The 21,082-nt window shown below is 45.8% G+C and overlaps 1 protein-coding gene and 1 long non-coding RNA gene across 2 annotated transcripts in view; both read right to left on the bottom strand.

Annotated features, from left to right (window-relative positions):
• The window catches only part of Pan3 (poly(A) specific ribonuclease subunit PAN3), a 121,241-nt gene extending 112,041 nt beyond the window's left edge, over window positions 1–9,200 (bottom strand). The window contains exon 1 of the mRNA XM_029477820.1: window positions 8,333–9,200. Within this exon, the coding sequence (XP_029333680.1) occupies window positions 8,333–8,771 (439 nt within the window). The 5' untranslated portion in view covers window positions 8,772–9,200. The remainder of the gene's footprint in view (window positions 1–8,332) is intronic.
• Window positions 9,201–15,829: 6,629 nt separating this feature from the next.
• On the bottom strand, window positions 15,830–19,454 carry LOC110293888. Its single transcript, XR_002377883.1, has 3 exons — window positions 19,373–19,454; window positions 17,179–17,352; window positions 15,830–16,640 (listed from the first exon to the last, which is right to left on the bottom strand). It is a non-coding gene; the product is annotated as an uncharacterized LOC110293888 (long non-coding RNA).
• Window positions 19,455–21,082: the final 1,628 nt, after the last annotated feature.

Genomic DNA, 21,082 nt, shown 5'->3' with positions numbered 1-21,082 from the left:
ACCTTAATTAATTCTTTAAAAAAAAAAAAAAAAAAACAAGAAAGATATACCAAAGAGAAATCAGAAAAAGAGAGGAGCTGGGGACCATGGCTCAGCTGTACAGTGCACAGTATCACACAGGGAACCCTGCTTTCATCCCTTTCATCCCAGCACTGCATAATCCGGCACAGGCACACACCCCGGCACTACAGAGGAGAAAGAGGACCAGAAACTCAAGGTCAACCTTGGCAACAAAACAGCACGAGGTCAGGTGACAACCTGGCTTCAGAGAGGAGGAGGTCTTCTGTAGAGGACAGGTATCTGCATATCAATTAACACAGAATCAAGGAGAGCAGACCCTTAACCCACACACACTGATGCTCAAGTGCTGAGCAGTTTTAAGTTGAGAAGGAGAAATTCTAAAGGAAACAGGAAAGGCTTGTCTTCTTAAACACAAGTATATTTAAAGCACTGTAGTAGAAAAGCTTTTAGGTCATGTGCGGCATACTCCATTCTCCTATTTTACAGGAAAAGAACTGTATTTTCATATGGACCAAATGAGCAGCCCAAGGTCACAACTGTTCTGTAAGTCATAGCACTGAAAATCACAATCTTGGGATTCTCAGCCCAATACGAATGAATTCCTAATACCAAAAGGAGACACAAACACTAGGTTAAGTATTTTATCATCTTGCATTTTGGTTCACTGAACTACTCTATAAGAAGACAACAAGGGCTGCAAAAATGCCGGCCTGTAGAGTACCTGCCTGACAAGCATGAAACCCTGAGGACCCATCACCCACATAAAGAGCCAAGTGAGGCTATTAGCACCTGTAATCCCAGCACCAAGGAGGAGGAGACAGGTCCAGGTTCAGTTAGAGACCCTATCTCAAAAATAATTCCTAAAACAAAGAGGAGGGTACCGCCTGGTGTATCTTCACTCCTCAATCCACCTGTGGCACTCACTAATGCCTGCTTCTAAGATGAGAAACACCAAGACTAAGACATTAAAAATCTGACCAAGGTTACAAAGCTAGTCAGGAAGCCACTTGTCACACATCTTATTTCCAAACCTTCACTGTTAACTAAATCAGCAGAAATGAAAAGGAATTATGTTTTGGTAAAACAAACAGATATTCTAGATTTCAAATGAAATCAAGCACATGAAACATACACTGACAGATCTTGGCTACTGAGGCTTGAGTACCCTCTAGAGTAGAGCCATCTGGAAAATCTAGCTACTTGGAAATATAATCCCATCAATAGTTTATTTGAACAGAACCACATTTAAAAAAAAAAAAAAAAAAAACTAACTCCAACAGAATCATGCCTTTAAATTACCTCATCATACCAACCCTGACTGTCAAAACATGCTATTATCACACTGCAGGGTCAGCAGAACCAGAGTGGAGCGCCTTCCTACACTACAGAAAACAACAAAGAAAAGCTATTTCCCTCACAAGGGTGAGACATCATGGCAACTTTATATACTGAAGCCTTCCTGCTCACTCTTGAGATGCCTGCCAAGTTAAGGATACATTTTTTCCCTCACACTAACTTCCAAGGTTATTTTAGCCCTATCTGAAACACTAACGAAATATTACTAAAGATCCTGTTAAGTCACACCAGGTAGGGAGCTAGGCAAAATGGCGGAAGTCTTGCCCCATCAACTAGCCTATATCCCACACTTAAAAAATGAGGCAATGCACTTTTTAAAAAACTCTGGCCGGGCGGTGGTGGCGCACGCCTTTAATCCCAGCACTTGGGAGGCAGAGGCAGGTGGATTTCTGAGTTCGAGGCCAGCCTGGTCTACAAAGTGAGTTCCAGGACAGCCAGAGCTATACAGAGAAACCCTGTCTCGAAAAACCAAAAAAAAAAAAAAAAAAACCTCTGTATATTTCCCTATTATATCTTGTGATATTAACAGCATTAACTAATTTGATTAAAATCAATACAGACATTAAAAAACAGTATTGTGCCATCCATTCTAACCACCAGAATAGCTGCAATTATAAGGCAGACAATGCGGAACTCTGAAAAGACCAAAACTCATAAACTTCCAACCAAAGGAGAAAGCCGGCATGGGTTACTGAAGCTGAATATATGCACCCTATTGTACATACCAATTCTACCCTTAATTAAGCAAGGCACTCTCCAAAATACACCTAGAATTCTTTTTATAATGAGATTTTTACTTTCACGTCTATGCCTGCATGTACATGTATGTAGAAGGTGACAGAAGAGGTGAAAAATGGGCTGGCTCCCCTGGAGCTGGAGTTCCGGGGGTTGGAAGCTACAGGCAACTCCAGTCACCAAGATGATCAAGAGTTCTAACCACGGAGCCATCTCTCCAGCTCACATACATAACTGTTTTTCTTCACAGACCAAAAAAAAAAAAAAAAAAAAAATTAAACCATGCAAGTGCCCACTGACAGGCGACATATTAGCACAGGGTGACAGTATTCAGAAATAAGCTAAGACACTCTTCCCACACAAGAGCAAGCTGCTCATCCATCCCATTCCATGTCAAACACTGGCCAACTTCTGTCCCTGCCAGAAGAAAGCTGCAACAGAACAATGAACTAGGCTATCTGGCAAAGTTTCTACACAAACCACAAAGAACTGCATGACTGTCTTTTACATACAATGTCTGAAATGCAGAAAACACAGGGAGAATGTGTGCAATTAAAAGGGAGGCTAAACAAGAGGATTGAAAATCTGCAGCCATATGAAAGACTTGAAGAGGAACATTTAGGAGGGCTTCACCTTTCTACTCCACAGAGCAGCTTACTCCTCTGAGCAACACTGGTCAGCAAGGCTTTCTTTTTTAATGACAGCAGTTAAGGCTGATATACCTAACTGCCAAGTACTCTAAACAGGATCTATGACACACATGCAGGCACACTCACACCAACCCAAGGCTCTGGGAACGTTGAGGGAAAAGCAGAAAGAACATAAATGTAAGAGCTGGAGGTTGGGGACAAACACTATTGAAACTCTGTCTTCTGGACACGACACAGCCATGGAACTCATGAACTCATTACCTATACAAGCTGGAACCTGTCGACATTCCAACATGAACTGGGAAGAGGTCGTGAGGCCTCTCCCCTAGCCAAGGAGCTATTGGAAGAGCAGAATCATTTTTCTTCAGAGGTGCAGCCACTGGTAAACTGCCCAGGCTCCAGTAAATAATCCCAAACCAATGCTCTTACAGGCAGCCCTAGTGTAACTCAGTGGGTTGTTTTTTAAAAAGCTAAAAAGATCTGAAAGAGGGGACATGCCAGGAAGAAGGGTCCCAAAGGAGATAAAAGTGAAAAAAAAATGGTAAATACATTGTAAGCACATATGAAACTGTCAAAGAATAAAGAATAGGAAGAAGAAAAGAGGGCTGGGGGTGGGGTCAAGATGACACTGAAAATGTCACTTAGGGCATTTAGAGTTATCTGACATTATTGTCCTATCCCAGGACTGACCCAGAAGTCTAAGAAAGCAGAACTGTCTGGGCGCCCAGGCCAGATTGCCCATTCAGGCTGGTTGCCAAGTCACCTCAGGATTCTGTTCTCTGCTCCCAGTAGCTACTGCTCAAGCAAAGCCAAGTCCAGGAAGCATGAACCACAGCCAAGGAAACGGATACAGGATGTATGCCTGACTGTCACACAATGTAAAATCTAAGGCACCTTGACAAACACACAACTATATTTCAAAGAGTCTCCTAGACAGCCTGGGGCCTCACAGTGGAGTTAGAGCCACAAATTCACAGCCCCTACTCAGACAATACCTGAGTAGTACCAACCTCATGACATCACAACACTGTAAAGCCACCAGTGTCCAAATCAAAATGAAAAAAGCCAAGATTTTAAAAGTGAGTGCATAAAAGCCAGAGGGAAAGGGTTGCCTGAGGCTCTGGGATCCAACTCCCAGCCCAAGATGAGCACAGGCTTAAAATTCCCCACTGGATTATGCACATGTTTGAGCCCTCTTTTCCTATTCCTTTCTGGAATGAAAACGTTTTACCCCACACCTGTTTGACCACTGAACTCTGGAAGCATGTAACAATTTCACACTCTGGGGTAGAGGAACGTGCCTCAAAAATCATCATTCACCCATACCTGACTCAGATGCAGCTCTGGACTTTGCATGCATGTTTAAGCTGATAATGGAAGGAGTTAACAGTCTTGTGACGACTGAGATGGAAGGAATGTACTGGGTGGGCATTGTGAGGAGAGCGTTCCAGAGTTCACAAGTCAAATGCTTCCATTTGAATATGACCCCATCCCCACAGTCCACGAGTCAGAAACTAAATCCCCAGTGTAACAGAGGTGAAAAGGATGGCCTAGTAAGAGGTGGTTCTGCAGGCCGTGGTGATGCACCCAGCATTCAGGAGGCAGAGGCTGACGGATCTGTCTACAGAGAAGAGTTCCAGGACTGCCTGCTGAGGGTACCACCTCTCCATACAGGCCAGTACCTTCATGTTGGACTTTTCAACCTCCAAAACAGAAATATGCTTCTTTTCCTTGTGGTTTCCTGTAGCCCAGTAAGTCCCTAACTCTTATGTGACAATGGATGACCCTGAACTTTCTGATCCTCTTGCCTCCATCTACCAAGTGCTGGGAATTCTGGGCTGCAATTCTTCCTTCCTTCCTTCCTTCTTTCCTTTTTTAAGTACATATTTACTTATTGGGGACGAGTGGCAATACAGTTAGTCTGCGATCAGAGGACTTACAGGAGTTGGTTCTTTCCTACTACTGTGTGGGTCCTGAGGATTGAACTCAAGTTTTAGTTTGACAAATGCCTTTACCTTCAAAGCCACCTTGCCAGACCCTGAAATTCCCCTTTTTTTTTTTTAATTAAATTGTTCAATCTGTGTTTTTCGGTTATAGCAACACAAAACTGGACTATATTTAAACAGGAACTTCAATTAAAAGCTTAAAAGTATATACACATGAATATACAATTCCATAGAGGCCAGATAGGGGAACATAAAATCTATCAAGTAGCAGTCCCACTATGATCTCCTGCCCAGTTACGTTATTAAAGATTCACTTGAAGAATGCTCTAATAGCACATCAACTAACACAATCCAGATGTTTCTAAATGGCAATATTTGGAATGTGTCATCTATTTTAATTTCCTTGTACACTTAATTAGTTGGTGAAGGCTATCTTAAGAGGCTATTTGAGGACAGATTGAATAACTAAGTGTACAAATACAGAACAGCCATTAACTGAAGCCTAGCACAGTGGAAAGGTCAATGAGAAAAGGAGGATGGTGGACTAATATGTTAAAGAAATGTCACAAGGCCAGACAAAGTGACACATGCCTTTATTCCCAGCACTGGGGAGGCAGAGGCAGGCAGACATCTGAGTTGCAGGACAGTCAATGATACATATTAAGACTCTGTCTCAAAAAAATTGAACAAACCAGAAAAAGAGCCACCCGATCCCAGCTATTTAATCAGCTATTAAATGACAGTATTTAATGTCCCTAGCATTAACCACCTATAGTCTATAAAGATTCTATCTCAGTTGCTTTCTGTTGCTCAGATAAGGAGCGCACCCTCCTGAGAGGAACCCCTAGGGTTTACTCCACCTAAATACACCAGGTAAACATGGACATAAGTACACTGTCCTCACACACCCGGCACACACGTACACATGTACACATGTGCAGCAGCATCACAAACCCAGCACACATGTACACATGTGCAGCAGCCTCACACACCCGGCACACATGTACACATGTGCAGCAGCCTCACACACCAGGCACACATGTACACATGTGCAGCAGCCTCACACACCAGGCACACATGTACACNGGCACACATGTACACATGTGCAGCAGCCTCACACACCAGGCACACATGTACACATGTGCAGCAGCCTCACACACCAGGCACACATGTACACGTGTGCAGCAGCCTCACACACCAGGCACACATGTACACGTGTGCAGCAGCATCACACACCAGGCACACATGTACACATGTGCAGCAGCATCACACACCAGGCACACATGCACACGTGTGCAGCAGCATCACACACCAGGCACACATGTACATCATGTGCAGCAGCATCACACACCCGGCACACATGTACACATGTGCAGCAGCCTCACACACCAGGCACACATGTACACCTGTGCAGCAGCATCACACATGTGCCTTCCTTCAGCTCCTTCCTTCACTTAGTTCTATCCTACCTTCCAGTTCTTGTGTCCAACTAAGACCTTAGAAAGATCACATGTTAAGGACCAGCACTTTTAGGTGTCCTTTTGGAAGGCAGTCACTATGCTGGTTAATTTTTGTCAACTTGACACAAACCACTCACCTAGGCAAGGAAGAATTCCCTCTAATAAAACTGGTCTGTGGACATTTCTGTAAGGCATTTTCTTGACTGTTTACTGATAGAGGAGGACCCAGTCCATTAACAGAGGTGGGCCTAGGCTTAAGAAATGTAGTTGAGCAAGCCAGAGAGTGACAGTATGCAGCCTCCTTCCTTGGTCTCTGCTTCAGTTGTTGCCTCCAGGTTCATACCTTGAGCTTATGTGTGGCTTCCCTCAATAACTAACTCTAATGCATAATAAACCTTCCCTCCTCCCCAAGCTGCTTTTGGTTATGGTGTTTTAAAGCAGCAACAAAAAGCCAACTTAGGACAGATACTGTTCTTTTTCATTCCTTACCAATCAAACATAATCCTTAAATGAACCAGAGGCACAACTTCATTTCATACAATTTACCTGAAACAATAGCTCCACTGGGCATGATGGCAAATCTATAAACCCAGCTCATGAGGCTGAGGCAGGGGGATCAGACAAGTGTGGGCCACAGAGAGAAACCCTGTCTGAAAAAAGAAACAGAGAAGAGGAGGAAGGGGACAAAGACAACACTTGCTTGTTAAGCCTTAGTAGTTAGAGTGCCTCCTGTCAAGCCTGACCACCTGAGTTCCAGCTTTAGGACCCATGTTGTAGGAGGAGAATGACTCCCCTAAACTGTCTGTCCTCTTACCTCTCTACATTCATGCTATGTGGGAGCACACTGACAATTACACACACATACATACATACATACATACACACGTAATTTTTAAAAAAATTAACGGCTACATCCCACCAGTAAATTAACTTCTTTACAAAGCATCTAAATTTATTACCATTTAAGCTTCGGTAAACAAGAGACCAAAAAAAAAAAAAAAAAGGCTGTTAAAAATAAATTAGCCCAGTAAGTAGTAAACTACTTTATCAGGTTGTTTGTGTTAAAGACAGATTTTCTGAAGTTCAAGTTAACTTGACTATCAAGTTATCATCACAAGATCTAAAACTAGAGGAAATCAAGCACCTAATTCTAATGTTCAAAGCATTTACAGTAACAGCAAACTCCACTTAACTGAACAGCTATAACGTACACAGCCCTAAATTCTTCTCACGAAAGCCTTCGGGGTGCTAGACGCTCTTGAGGCCCAGTGCTGAGAAAGTTCACTCGGTATAACACCATGGGAAAGACAAGATCCCTGCAGACGCCCAGTTCACTTACTCTAGCTTTCCAGAAACCTGCCAGAGCGCAAGTCTTGGGAAAGTCCTAACCTAAGCTCTCTATTAAACCTGTGCTTACTTAAAAATAAATAAATGAATAAAGCTGATCTTCATACACCTCTCCTCCCCGCACCCCCACCCCTCGCCCCGGACGTCCTTTAGAAAGCATTCCCAGCCGGGAAAACCGTTTACCAAACTTTTTTGGTGTCCCTCTCTGCAAAGCCAATATGCCTTAAGCCCGCCCCTCACCTCCCGCCTTCTACACACACACACACACACACACACACACACACACACACACACTGGCGACCCTCTCCGCAAAGCCAATATGCCTTAAACCCACCTCTCTCTCTCTCTCTCTCTCTCTCTCTCACACACACACACACACACACACACACACACACACACACACGAATTTCAACTTTCGGCAGCCCGCGCTCCACGCGAGCACGCACCGACACATGTGCTCGCAGACCCAGCCCCTTTCCACGCACATACACACACACACACACACCCGGAAGCGACACCCCCTTGCTTCCACTCCGCAGCCCATCCCCCCTGCTCCCCGCACCCGACTCCCAGCGCCCCCCACCCCACCCCACCCCAATCACACCACGACCGTCCGTCCACCCACGCTCCGGGGAACCCGCCTCCCCTAGCTCCGGGGTTTGCCCCGAGCGGCGGAGCCCAGAGAGGAAACAGGAAGAAGGAAGGAGGGCTGCGCAGGGCCTAGGCCTCTCCTGCGGCCCGGAGGTGAGGGGAAGCGGGCAGGCTCAGGCCTCCTCCCCGCGCCCGGACCGCACCACCCCGCCCGGGCCTCACTTACTCGCCACCCGCGGGCCATCGAGTCCGCCGCCCGCGGTCGCCGCCCCCGGGACGCCCAACTCCGGCTTCTTGGGCCCGGCGGGCGGCCCCGCTCCCCCGCCCGGGAGCGCTCCCGGAGGAAAGGCGGCCCCGGCCGCGGCCGCCAGCGCCAGCGGGACGCTGTTGCTATGGAGGCCGAGTCCCGGGGCCGCGCCGGCGGCTGGGTCCTCGTGCAGGAACTGACACTCCTCGCCGTAGAAGCACGTCTTGTCCTTGGCGTAGTAGCGGCAGTACTTGAGCTTCACGCCCGCCGCCGCCGCCGCCGCCGCCGGCCCGCCGGGGACGCCCCCGACGCCCGACGAGGCCGCCACCGCCACCGCCACGGCCGCCGCCAGCGAGGACGACGACGGCGAGGCAGCGGCCGAGGGGGGCGGGAGGCCACCGCCGCCGCCACTGTTCATGGCCACGCCGCAGCCGCGTCCCCCGCCGCCGCTGCCGCCGCCACCATAGACGAGGGCGGGAAGGAGCCGCCGCCGGAGCCGGAGCCGGATGGAAGCCGGGCGGGCGGGTTGGGCCCCGCTGAGGGAGCCGGAGCCGCCCGGGGAGGGGGAAGGGCGGGCGGGCGGCGAGCAGGGATTCTCCCTCTCCCTCTCCGCTGTCCTTAAAGGGGCCGCGCGGGACGCCGCGGTGGGCGCGCGGCCGGGGCTGCGGGGAAAACGACCCTGAGACGACGGCGACCGGAAGCTGTGGGGCAAAGGCACGGCGGGAGGGAGCCGCCGGTTTGTTTTTAAACTCTTGCCCTCCGCTCGCTCGTCGGCTCGCGCTCCGGGTCCTCCCGACTTGTTTATGCCATTTTCCTCTTCCTGAGACGCTCGCCGCCTCTGCGCCTGCGCGAGCGGCGCGGGGCCTTGTGGGTAGGAGGCCTGGCCCGGGGGTGGGGGACCGCAGGCGTGGTCCCCACGGGGGCGTCCGCGAGCTGACCGGAGGCGGTTGCTTCAGCCCGAGCCCTCGGAGGGACGGCGGCGCCGCGGCTCGGGCGCCGAGGCTCTCACGAGACCCGGTGGTAGTCCACTTGGAGGGGAAAAACACAAAATGACAGTCCGTCGCTGGTCCTTGGAAGGGGACGCAGCCCAACCTCGCTCCCGGGAGAGGAGAGTTTGCTTCCGTTTGTCACGTTTCCTCTCCCTTTCCCTGTGCTCCGCCACCCCTCTAGCCTTTGTTTTTTTGTTGTTTTTTTGTTGTTTTTTTTTAAATCCTCCCCCTCGAAGGTAAAGGATTACTGGCCAGATAGCCTTAGCTTCTGGGCTCTTTGTCAAAAGATGGAGCCAGAACCGTGGATGCCACCAAACCCCCGCTTAGAGCAGCACCTGTTTCCTCCGCTTTGATGGCCCTCGGATTTTTTTCTCTCAACAGTAAGGTGCCACCTGGGACAGTGCTACCTTGGCAGCACGGGAAGACCCAATTCCAAATGTGCTGGAATGTTTTCCTACTGTGCATTCGAAATTCACTTTAAAAAAAAAAAAAAAAGTTTTCCCCTCATTGATTTCCAATTTGCTTCCCCCCGCCCCCCGCTTTTGTTTTAAAGGGGAGAGGCATGAAGAGAATTGAAGAACCGCAGTGAAGTGGAAATTTGATATTAGGGTTTTAGAAATCTTCTCTGCAAGATTTTCTCAAAAGACAAATCCCTGTTATGAAAAGGACGGGTGTGGGCAGTATTTAAGGAATCGTGGCAACCTGACGAAGTCACAAAAGAATATAAAAAGTTTCACACTGCCAAAAGGGTGAGATTGAGATGCGTGCTATAGATCCCAATATGGTAAGCCTAGTGATGTTGCCCAGGTAAATTCTAAGCTGCTATCTCTGCGTGGACGCAGTGTTCACTCATTTAAATATCCAACAGGTATTTGTTAATGTTAATTACATGCTCCCAGAACTGGAAAGGAGCTGGGGATGCAAAAGTTAACAAGATGCAGTCGGACCTGAATTCAGAGGGCTTATTTATCCTCCAGCTAATGAGGCATAAGATGTGAATTAGTGTCTAATGCTAACATCAGCTGTTAGAGGGGATTTAAAGAGTTGAACTCCTACAGAGAACTGGTGGGAGGTGGGGGGGGGGGATGTTTACAGCATCCTTGAATTCAGACCTGCCTTTGGGACCTGCTTGCTTCTCTGTGTCTCTTTTGTACATTTGAGATAAATAAGTATCCGCTTCATAATGAGTGAAGTGGTTCATAAAAATGTCCTGTGTTTGGGAAGAATTCAATCTAGCACTTGCTTTTTATTGCTACTAGGTGTGTAGAGAAAGAGCATTCTAGACGAAGCTAACAGCTTGTGAAGGCGGCCTCCAGGTGAATCGGGGTAGGGTTTTAGGAGTGTGATGATATCAGACAGCTGAGCAGAGTTCGCAGAAGTGCTTTTCAGGCAGTATTAAGGGATTGGACTTTTTCTTGAAGGCAATTAGAAACTATCACAAGGTTCCAAAATGCAGCAACATTCACATTTCCTTTAAGAAAAAAAGGGATCCCCATAAGAACTCTGAGAAGCAATAAAAGAAAGGGAAATTGTCCCTGAGCAGGGGAAGGCCTGAAATTGCCCAAAGTTTATTCATTCCAATCCAGGGCGTACCTAGTGAGTTGTGTGTGCTGTTTGTATTGTGTGCTTCATTGATGTTAAATAAACGTGCATGTCTTAAAGACTTGCCATGGAAGGTGGTGTTTCAGGGCTTGATAAATTTAAGCTACATTCAACATATTGTTCAAACTAACCTTAAATGAGAATCAACGATGATTACATATCAAGCAAGAGCTATGCTAGGCTCTGACATAACAAGACCTGGCCTGAGGATGGTTCAGTCAGAAAAACACTTGCCTTGTGATTGGAAGAACTGAGTTCCAGTCCCCAGAATCCAAGTAAAAAATGCTAGGCATAGTTGTGTGCATATAACACCAATACTGAGAAAGCAGAGACAGAAGAGTCCGCTGTGCTAGCTGGCCAGCCAATCTAGCCAGGGAGAGACCTCATCTCAGAAAAAGCAGACAGCCTTTCCAAGGATGACACTTGAATTTGTCCTCAGACTTTCAGGTGTACCCTGCACACACATGCACATACATTCATTTTTAAAAAGTATATAGGCCGGGCGTGGTGGTGCACGCCTTTAATCCCAGCACTCGGGAGGCAGAGGCAGGAGGATTTCTGAGTTCGAGGCCAGCCTGGTCTACAAAGTGAGTTCCAGGACAGCCAGGGCTATATAGAGAAACCCTGTCTCGAAAAACCAAAAACAACAAAAAAAAAAGTATATAGATATAAAATTAAGGTGTGTAAGACTGAGCCTCAGAAGTATAGTTTTATTAAGGTGATAAAGTACATAGATTTTGCCTATTTCTCTTTGCTTTTCTTTCTCTGGTCAACACATAAGAGGAAAATAAGCATTAAGATTTATTGTTTTTTTGTTTTGTTTAATTTGAGAGAGAGGGTCTGTCTGGCCTGGAACTCACTAGGTAAAACTTGACTCTGAGAGGCTGCTCTGCCTCTGCCCTCCAGATGCCAGGATTAAAAGTGTATACCACCACTCCCTACCATGCCTTGTTATACTTTAGTCTCTCAATTCTGAGAAGTAGGTATGTTGTATTCATTAAATTATCCTCTATTCTAGGTTCAAATAAATTAGTTAAAAACAATTGAATACTTGTTGGTCATTTCTTTCCACATCTTCACTATATTTTGTCAAAGACTGGTTCAAAACAGTATTAATTTGTACCGAAAATGTTTTGGCTAACATTGGGAAGGTTTGAGAAATAGTCTTTTTCAGAACCTTGACTGTGTTGACGTTAACACTGAAGTAGGACACACCACCGCATGTGCCAGTTTTCCAACTGACACTTCCTGCCAGCTTGTGTGAGGTTAGTGCTGCCAGACTGTGCTTCCAACCAAACGCACTGTTCCCAGAGTCATGGACTTGAAAGCACATTCACCCTCTGCAGTGCCCCCAACTCCTGCTTTGCCTTCTACCAATGCTTTCACAGAGCAAAAACTAAACAATTCCTCAGGACCTGGTTGCTCCCTCTAAGCATCTTCTTTCTTCTTGTTTTTGTCTTAAGTATATAAGTCATTTTTAAGACATGACTCCCTTCCCATGAACTTTTTGTAATTGGGTTGCTTTGGAAGACAGCTTGACATAGTACACAAGTGTGATCTATAGAATACCTGTACCCTATATCATTTGTGCTATCTACAAAACACTTTTGGGAGAGACAGCTGTCTGGATACTGATTGGGTTCAAGGTCTTGCCCATACTAAGCATGATAACTTTAATATGAAGGATTGTTTATGATAATGTCCTTGTTTGGTTTTGGGCTTTGTTGGTTGGTTGATTGATAGGTTTCTCTGTGTAGCCCTGGCTGTTCTGGAACTCACTCTATAGATCAGGCTGGCCTCAAACTTACAGGGGGAAGCCTCTGCTCCCTGATTGCTGGGATTGAAGGAGTGTGCTACTGCCAGCTGGCCTTAGGTTACTTTCTATTGCAGCAACATCATAACCAAAAGTCCGATGGGGAAGAAAGTAATACCAGTTTTCAAGTTCCAACCCATGTTAGGGAAGTCAGACAGGAACTGAAGCTGAGGCCTTGGAGAAACCCTGCTCACTGTCTTGCTTCCCCTACTGCCTCAGCCTGCTCTCTTATGCCACTGAAGACCACCAGCCTGGGAGTGGCACTTTCACAGTGGATTAGGCCCTCCCCACATCAATCATTAATCAAAAGAGAGAGAGAGAAACAAACAAACAAACAAACAAAAAAAAAAACAAAAACCCCAGGGCAGTCTGATGGAAGCAATTCCTCAGCTGAGGTCCTCTTTTCCCAGACACATTAGACCTGTGCGGCTTTTCACAAGCCTGGAAGAATTGCCTACCTAAAAGAGTTGTTTGGGGGGCTGAATAACATAAGAACCTCTTAGAGGAAGCAGTCTTTCTGCCAGATGCAGAAACAGAAGTCTTTGCAAAAATTATTCCAACCACTTGGTTGTACAGTGGCGCTTTTCTGGCAACTTTGTATTTTCTTCATCTGTATGTAGCATTCTATCTGAATCCCTCTATGTCTGTGATGGTGAGCTGGGCGGTTACTGTGATGGCGCCTCATGTTCCATTGGTTCCTCCCAACAGTCCCGTGAAAGTTACCGTTTTGTACGTAACCCTGGAAACCTGAGTTTGGAGAATCTGTGAGCTTCTGTTACTTGATCCAAGGTAAAACACTAGCTTAGAGTTGCTGATGCTGTGAACAGACACCATGAGCACAGCAGCTCTTATGAAGGAAAACCTTTCATTGGGGCTGGCTTACAGTTCAGAGGTTTAGTCCATTGTCATCATGGTGGGAAGCATGGTGGCACACAAGCAGACTCCGTGCTGGAGAGGAGCTGACAGTTCTACATCTGTATCAGACTTGGTTCGAGCATCTGAAACCTCAAAGTCCACCTCGAGTGACACACTTCCTCCCACAAGGCCACACCTGCTAACAGGACCACCCCCTCTGAGCCCATAGAGTCTGCTTTATTCAGACCATCACAAGCACTTAGGTTTAAATCCAGCTCTCTAAACCCCATGCTCAGCTTTTTCTAATGAGGCAGCCAACCGGGATTTAGGTCTTTTCAGTTTGGGGATTTGGGGTTGTTTTTTGTTGTGTTCTTTAAGTTGTACTTAGTTGTGTGTATGTATGTGCACGCGTACATACCAAGTGCTCTTGCGGAGATCAGAAAGCAGCGACATAGGTCTATGTTTCTTTCCCTTGTATTCTTTCTTCATGAATCACTGCAATGCACTGTGCTTCTTTATCTTACTGGGTTATTAGCAGCTGTCAATCTTGTTTCAAAACTTTTTTGTGCCGGGCGTGGTGGCGCACGCCTTTAATCCCAGCACTCAGGAGGCAGAGGCAGGTGGATTTCTGAGTTCGAGGCCAGCCTGGTCTACAAAGTGAGTTCCAGGACAGCCAGGACTACACAGAGAAACCCTGTCTCGAAAAAAAACAAAACACAAAAAAACTTTTTTGTGTGACCTAGAAGCAAAACCTTCCTACTTGTAGCAGTTACACTATCATGTTGAAAGATTCTTTGGGTTTTTTTTTTTTTTTTTTTTTGGGGGGGGGTGGTTTTTTTGGTTTTGTTTTTGGGGTTTTTTTTTTTTTTTTTTTTTTTTTTGGGTTTTTTTTTTTTTTTTTTTTGGTTTTGGGTTTTGGGTTTTTTTTTTCCAAGACAGGGTTTCTCTGTGTAGCCCTGGCTGTCCTGGAACTCACTCTGTAGACCAGGCTGGCCTTGAACTCAGAGATCTGCCTGCCTCTGCCTCCCAGGAGCTGGGATTAAAGGCATGTGCCACCACACCCGGCCTTTTTGTATGTTTTTATTAATATTGTACATTATATGAAGATTTTTTAAAAGATTTATTTATTTTATTATATGTGAGTGCACTGTAGCTGTCTTCAGATGCACCAGAAGAGGGTGTCAGATCTCATTACAGATGGTTGTGAGCCACCATGTGGTTGCTGGGATTTGAACTCAGGACCTTCGGAAGAGCAGTCGGTGCTCTTAACCACTGAGCCATCTCTCCAGCCCATATATGAAGTTTTTGTATGACAGCCACACTCCATGATCTTCCATGATTACACCCCCATTGAGCTCCTTTCCAACTCCCCCCCTCCCTTCTACTTTGACATCTGATCCAGCCGGTTGTTTTGTTTGTGACTCAATGAGTTTAAGTAGGAGCTCAGGTGAGGATTGTTTGCAGGAGCATGGGCACCTTTCCAGTGGCTGCCCAGTCTGTTGTCAGCCCAGTGGGAGAGTTCAAGCGAAGGGGAAAGGACATGAGCAGGGAGGGGGAAGTGCCTTCACTGTCTCCCTTGCTGCTACTCTGGTGCTGCTGGCCTGGCAGCCCAGCTGAGCTGGCTAGCAAGCTGAGTGCAGGGGAGCTTCTGGTGGTGAAAGCTCTGGGGAAATGTTCTCTTCCCAGGCAGTGTTACAGCTCGTAGGACTGATCTCTCAGATGATGGAGCAATTCGCACACATCTTTCATTCCTTCTGGACAGGATCTTATATACAGTTTGGGGATGGGTTGGATCTGAGAACAGGTGCTTCCTATTGGCTTGGCCTGAGATGCCTCATCTACACGAGGAGGGACTTGTGGGTGCTGCACATGACTGATGACCACAATTCTCTCTATGGGGGGTGTGGGTGGGGGTGTGTGGCTACGTGACAGGGGCCTGGAGTCAGGAGCAGTCAAAGCTCCTACTGTCCCTTCTGGGTCTCTGGGGCTTCAAGCCCTAACTTCACCTTACCAGGCTTCCTGTCACTGTCCACCACCCCACACCCTGTGCCATCCACCATTTAACTGTATGGGGCCCCATGAGCACCTCTGCAGTATTGGAGGGGGTGATTAAGATACCAAGTGTAAGCGCCTACATTTGCCATAAAGTTCTGTAGTTGCCCACTGTCTTAGTGTTTTACTGCTGTGAACAGACACCATGACCAAGACAACTCATATAAGGACAACATTTAACTGGGGCTGGCTTACAGATTTAGAGGTTCAGTCCATTATCATCAAGGCAGGAGCATGGCAGCATCCAGGCAGGCATGGTGCAGGAGGAGCTGAGAGGTCTACATCTTTGTATGCAGGCTGCTAGGAGAAGACTGACTTCCAGGGAGCTAGGATGAGAGTCTTAAAGCCCATGGCCACAACACACTTCCTGCAACAAGGCCATACCTCCTAATAGTGCCACTCCTAGGCCAAGCATATTCAAATCATCACACCTACCATGAAGAACATTTTTTTTTAAACCAAAACTGACATAGCATTAGTTTGTAGGAATAAATGTGGTTGATTAGAAGGCAATTTGATGGGACATTGTGTTCATTTGGCAACACATCAGTGGCTTCCCCGTTAGGGCCTATGACCTCCCCAGCCATGGGCTTTTGACCAGAGTACAGTATCAGACAGGAATTGCCTCGTGTTGAGCAGGCCTCAAATCCCGGTCAGAAAACAGTGGGTTGTCCCCCATAATAGACTTGCCCCTACTGTACAAGTAGGCACATCTCTGGCTGGTCTGTAGTGTTTGCACCCAGAATTCACAGCTGAGTGAGACTATTGCTGACAGTTCTCCCCCTGCAGCCTGCATAGCTCCCACTGGCAACGTGAGCCAGCAGAGATGAAGCCTCCAGCTCAGTTCCGCTTGAGTTTCTGTATGTCTGGCGAACAAGGCATATGATATCATCCGCCACCTTCCAGCTCCGGTGGGCAACCAACATCAGTGGCAATTGCCTGTATCCTTGTGACCAACAACTCAAGGTAGTCCACCCTATGAAGACAGGTATAGATTTTTAAAACATATTTCTAACTGTATGTATGCCTGTTTGTACAGGTATCTACCAAGGCCCATAGATGTCAGAACCCCAAGAACTGGAGTAATAGTGGGTTCTGAACTACCAGATGTGGGTGCTGGGTCCTGGATCCAGGTCTTCTGCAAGAGCAACTGTGCTCTTTACCTCTGAGCATCCCCTGAACCCCACACACATTGTCTCTAATTACAGTGGGCCTGGAGTAGAAAATAATGTCAACAATCAAACTTTAAAAGGAAATAGGGAGTCTGGAGAGAGGACACCGCAGTTCAAAGCACTGGCTGCCCTTCCGAGAACCCAGGTTCAATTCTCAGCATCTGCACTGACAGCTCACAACTGTCTGTATTAGGATCCCACACCTCCTCCTGGCCTCAGAGGGCACTGCATACAAACGATACACAAAGATATGCAGGCAAAACCTTCATACACAGAAAAGAATGTTTTATAAATAAATGAATAATCGTAGAGCTGGTAATTAGATGGTGGTAGGAAGCTTACCTAGCATGCTCAAGGTCATGTGTTGGATTCCAGCAGCAAAACTATGAAAAAATAATTGTTGTGAAAGAGTCCAGCATTGAGGAGGCAAAGGTAGGCCTGTGGCTGTGAATTTGAGACCAGTCTGGTCTACAGACAGAGTTCCAGGGCAGCCTGAGCTGCATGATGAGACACTGTCTCAAAATAAAATAAATAAATAAATAAATAAATAAACAAACACACCTTTAAATAACCCAAGTGGCTAAGAAAAAAATAATAAAATTTAAAAATATTTTAAAAGATAATTTGACATACATGCCCACTCTTATGAAATACTGTTAAAGACTATAATTATGAAAAGAAACTTTAGCCGGACAGTGGTGGCACATGCCTTTAATCCCAGCACTTGGAAGGCAGAGGCAGGCAGATATCTGAATTCAAGGCCAGCATGGTCTTCAGAGTGAGTTCCAGGACAGCCAGGGCTATACAGAGAAACCCTGTCTCAGAAAAAAAAGAAAGAAAGAAAAGGAAGAAAAATAACTTTAAATGAATAGATTAGGAATGAGACTAAAAATGAGTAATGACATCAGGGAAAAAATATATGTAACCCAGATATTACTAATACACAGAATCAATAGTCAATAAACACCAAGTCAAAAGAACTTAGTCATTGAAAAAAATCTAACAGAATGAATGAATTTTGAACAAGGAATTGTAGCTCCTGTCTGAAATCCAGCACCTAGGAGTTCAATAAAGAAGGAGCTCTAACTTGAGGCCAGCCTAGACTGTCCAGTAAGTTTCTAGCCTAGCCCTGGCTATACAACCAAAGTCCGTTTTAATATATTGTTTAGATATAAATGGAAAAGTAAATGACTATAAAATTTAATAAAACACAATGAAAGATGAGTGTACTCCAGGAATGTAAGCATGACTTGATGGTTGAAAATCAGTACCAACCATCACATTAACAGCATAAGAGAAAGCTCCAATGGTTTCAGAAAAAAAAAAAAAAAAAACCAACCCATGAAGTTTAATGCCCGTGTTTATTTGTTGTTTGTTTGTTTGTTCTAAGTAATAGGCTGGAGAGATGACTCAGCAGTTTCGACTGCGGCTGCTCTTGCCGAGAACCTGCATTAAAGTTCTCCGCACCCACGTCAGGCAGCCCACAACTGCCTAAAACCAGCTCCAGGGGCTCTGACAGGCTCTTCCAGCTTCCAGGGACGCCTACACACACGTGGTATATTCAAAGATCAATAAACTAGAAGTTGAATCCTATTTAGCACAAGTTGTATCAGTCATTTCCAAGACACGGTGTATGTGTTGCTGAAATGTTGAAAACCTTTAATCTGAGCCAGGCGTGGAGGCGCACGCCTTTAATCCCAGCACTTGGGAGGCAGAGGCAGGAGGATTTCTGAGGTCGAGGCCAGCCTGGTCTACAGAGTGAGTTCCAGGACAGCCAGGGCTACACAAACCCTTTCTCAAAAAACAAAAAACAAAACAAAACAAAAAATTGATAAGAAGATTCGTTTATTCACTTATTCCTGTATGTATGTAGGAGGAACATTTTTATTTTGTTCCATTTATAAATTCTTCCTTTTATTTCCTGAGCTATTGGAGTTCTGTTTATGAAATTGCTGCTTGGACCTACCGCTTAGTGAGTTTCCCATTTTGTTCTGAGACTTTCAAAATTTAAGATATTTTTTTAAAATGCCACTGTTATGCGATTTAATAGAATTATGGAATTGTAATAAGCACGGCTGACACTAAAAGTTTTAGACAAATAAAACGATAAACTGTATGCCCTGGGTATCTGCTGTCCCTGTGTTTAACGCCAGTCGGTGTGATGAGTCGGTTAGAACTTCTTTTTTTTTTTTTTTTTTGGTTTTTCGAGACAGGGTTTCTCTGTATAGCCCTGGCTGTCCTGGAACTCACTTTGTAACGCAGTAATCTACCATGCCAAGCCTGAGGAACTGGGAAATGAGCAAGCTGCCTCGCGAGACAAGACGTATCACAGAGCTCTAGGGTTGACGGAGCAGTCCTGCCTCAGCGAATAGGGTAAGGAGAAACAGCAAAATTCTGAACATCAACCTCAGGTCTTCACATGCACATGCATGCATGCAACACTGTTTTAAAAGGTATTTAATTTGCTATTTTCTCATTGTTGTGTCTAAATACCTGACCAGAAGTGATTTACAGTAGCAAGGGTTCTATGGCTTACAGTTTAAGAGGGGCCATGTCATGGCAGGGAAAGGAGACCGCAGGAAGGATCGTGAGGGATCGTGAGGCAGCGAGTTACATTCATCAGCAGTCAAGAAGAGAACAGGAAATGGGGCTGGGCTATAAGACCTCAAAGGTGGCTCCTTGGGAGCCACTTTGTCCAGCAAGGCTGCACCTCCTCCAAGAGTCATAACAGCGCCACCAGCTGGAGGCAGAGTGGAAACACATGAGCCTAGCTCGTGTGTGTGTGTGTGTGTGTGTGTGTGTGTGTGTGTGTGTGTGTTGTGTGTGTGTGTGTGTGTGTGTGTGTGTGTGTGTGTGTGTGTGTGTAGGGGGTTGCTGAGGAGGGAGCATTTAATATACAAACCACAGGAAGCATTTCGTTCATTTTGAGTTGACTTAGGAGAGAGACAGACAGATTATCTAGAGCCCTTGTCTAAGTGAACACCCTATTTCCCCACCCCCATTTGTTGATGTTTTATCCAATATCTGTTTTGGGCATGGGCACTTTTGACAAGAATCAGAGAGCTGGGCCTGTTGGTATATGTCTTCTCTTAGGGCTGTTCTGTTCCATTCATACATATGTTTGTTTTCTGCATAAACCAGGCTAGTTTTGTTAGTGTGGTTCTGTAGTGTGTATGAAGTCAGGTATTTGTTCTTTCTGTTATTTTGACTATTTGGAGTCCATATAAATTATAGGATTTTTTTCCCTATAAGTATAGCCATTCCATCTGATCCATGAACAAAGTAGGTGTTTCCATCTTCTAATGTCATCTTTAATTTTGCTCTTTAATTCTTCAATGCTAAGTTTCACCTCTTTGGTTAACTTGCTGTTGTTATTCTTGTGATTCGAGATAGGTTTTCCCTCTGTTGCCCTGGCTGGCCAGGAACTCTGTTTGTAGATCAGGCTGGCCTCAAACTCACTGAGATCCACCTGCCTCTGCCTCCCCAGTGCTGGGATTAAAGGTGTGAGGGAAGTACTACCAAAGGCTTTTTGTTGAGTTGACTCCTAAGTGTTTTCTTTTGGTTTCATTAGGAATTGAACCCAGGGCCTTGTGCACAGTGGACAACTGCTTTACCACTGAGCTACCCCTGCATGTCTGGCTTTTTCCTGGTATTGTGAATGGGGTTGTTTTCTTGATCTATTTCTCCATAAACTCATTACTGGTGTGTGAAAAGATGTTGATTGTTGAATACTGCTACTTCGCCAGAGTTATCAACTCTACAGTCCTCTGGTGGAGTCCTTAGGGTCTGCTAAGTATAGAGTCATACCGTCTGCAACACGGGTGACTTGGCTCCTCCCTTTCCTGTCTGTATCCTTATTGTGTTCTCTTGCCCAATTTGCTTTGCCTAAAATTTGAAATACCTGACCCTGACCAAGCCAGCCCAGTCAGCCAACAGGGTCTTGAGGGAGAGAGTAAGAATTAAAAAAAAAAGAAAAGACTATTAGACAACATTATAACATGACCCCAGGGCTGGAGAGATGGCTCAGCGGTTAAGAGCACCAACTGCTCTTGAGATGGTCCTGAGTTCAAATCCCAGCAACCACCTGGTGGCTCACAACCATCTGTAATGGAATCTGATGCCCTCTTCTGGTGTGTCTGAAGACAGCTACAGTATACTCACATACATAAAATAAATAATTCTTTAAAAAAAACAAAAAACAAACAAAAAAAACCCATGACCCCAGCCAGGGCCTAACCAGGGCTTT

This window comes from Mus caroli, chromosome 5 (assembly GCF_900094665.2).
Source record: "Mus caroli chromosome 5, CAROLI_EIJ_v1.1, whole genome shotgun sequence".
NCBI lineage: Eukaryota > Metazoa > Chordata > Mammalia > Rodentia > Muridae > Mus > Mus caroli.
Note: the sequence above shows the minus strand (reverse complement) of the source record. Positions and strands in the feature narration are given on the sequence as shown.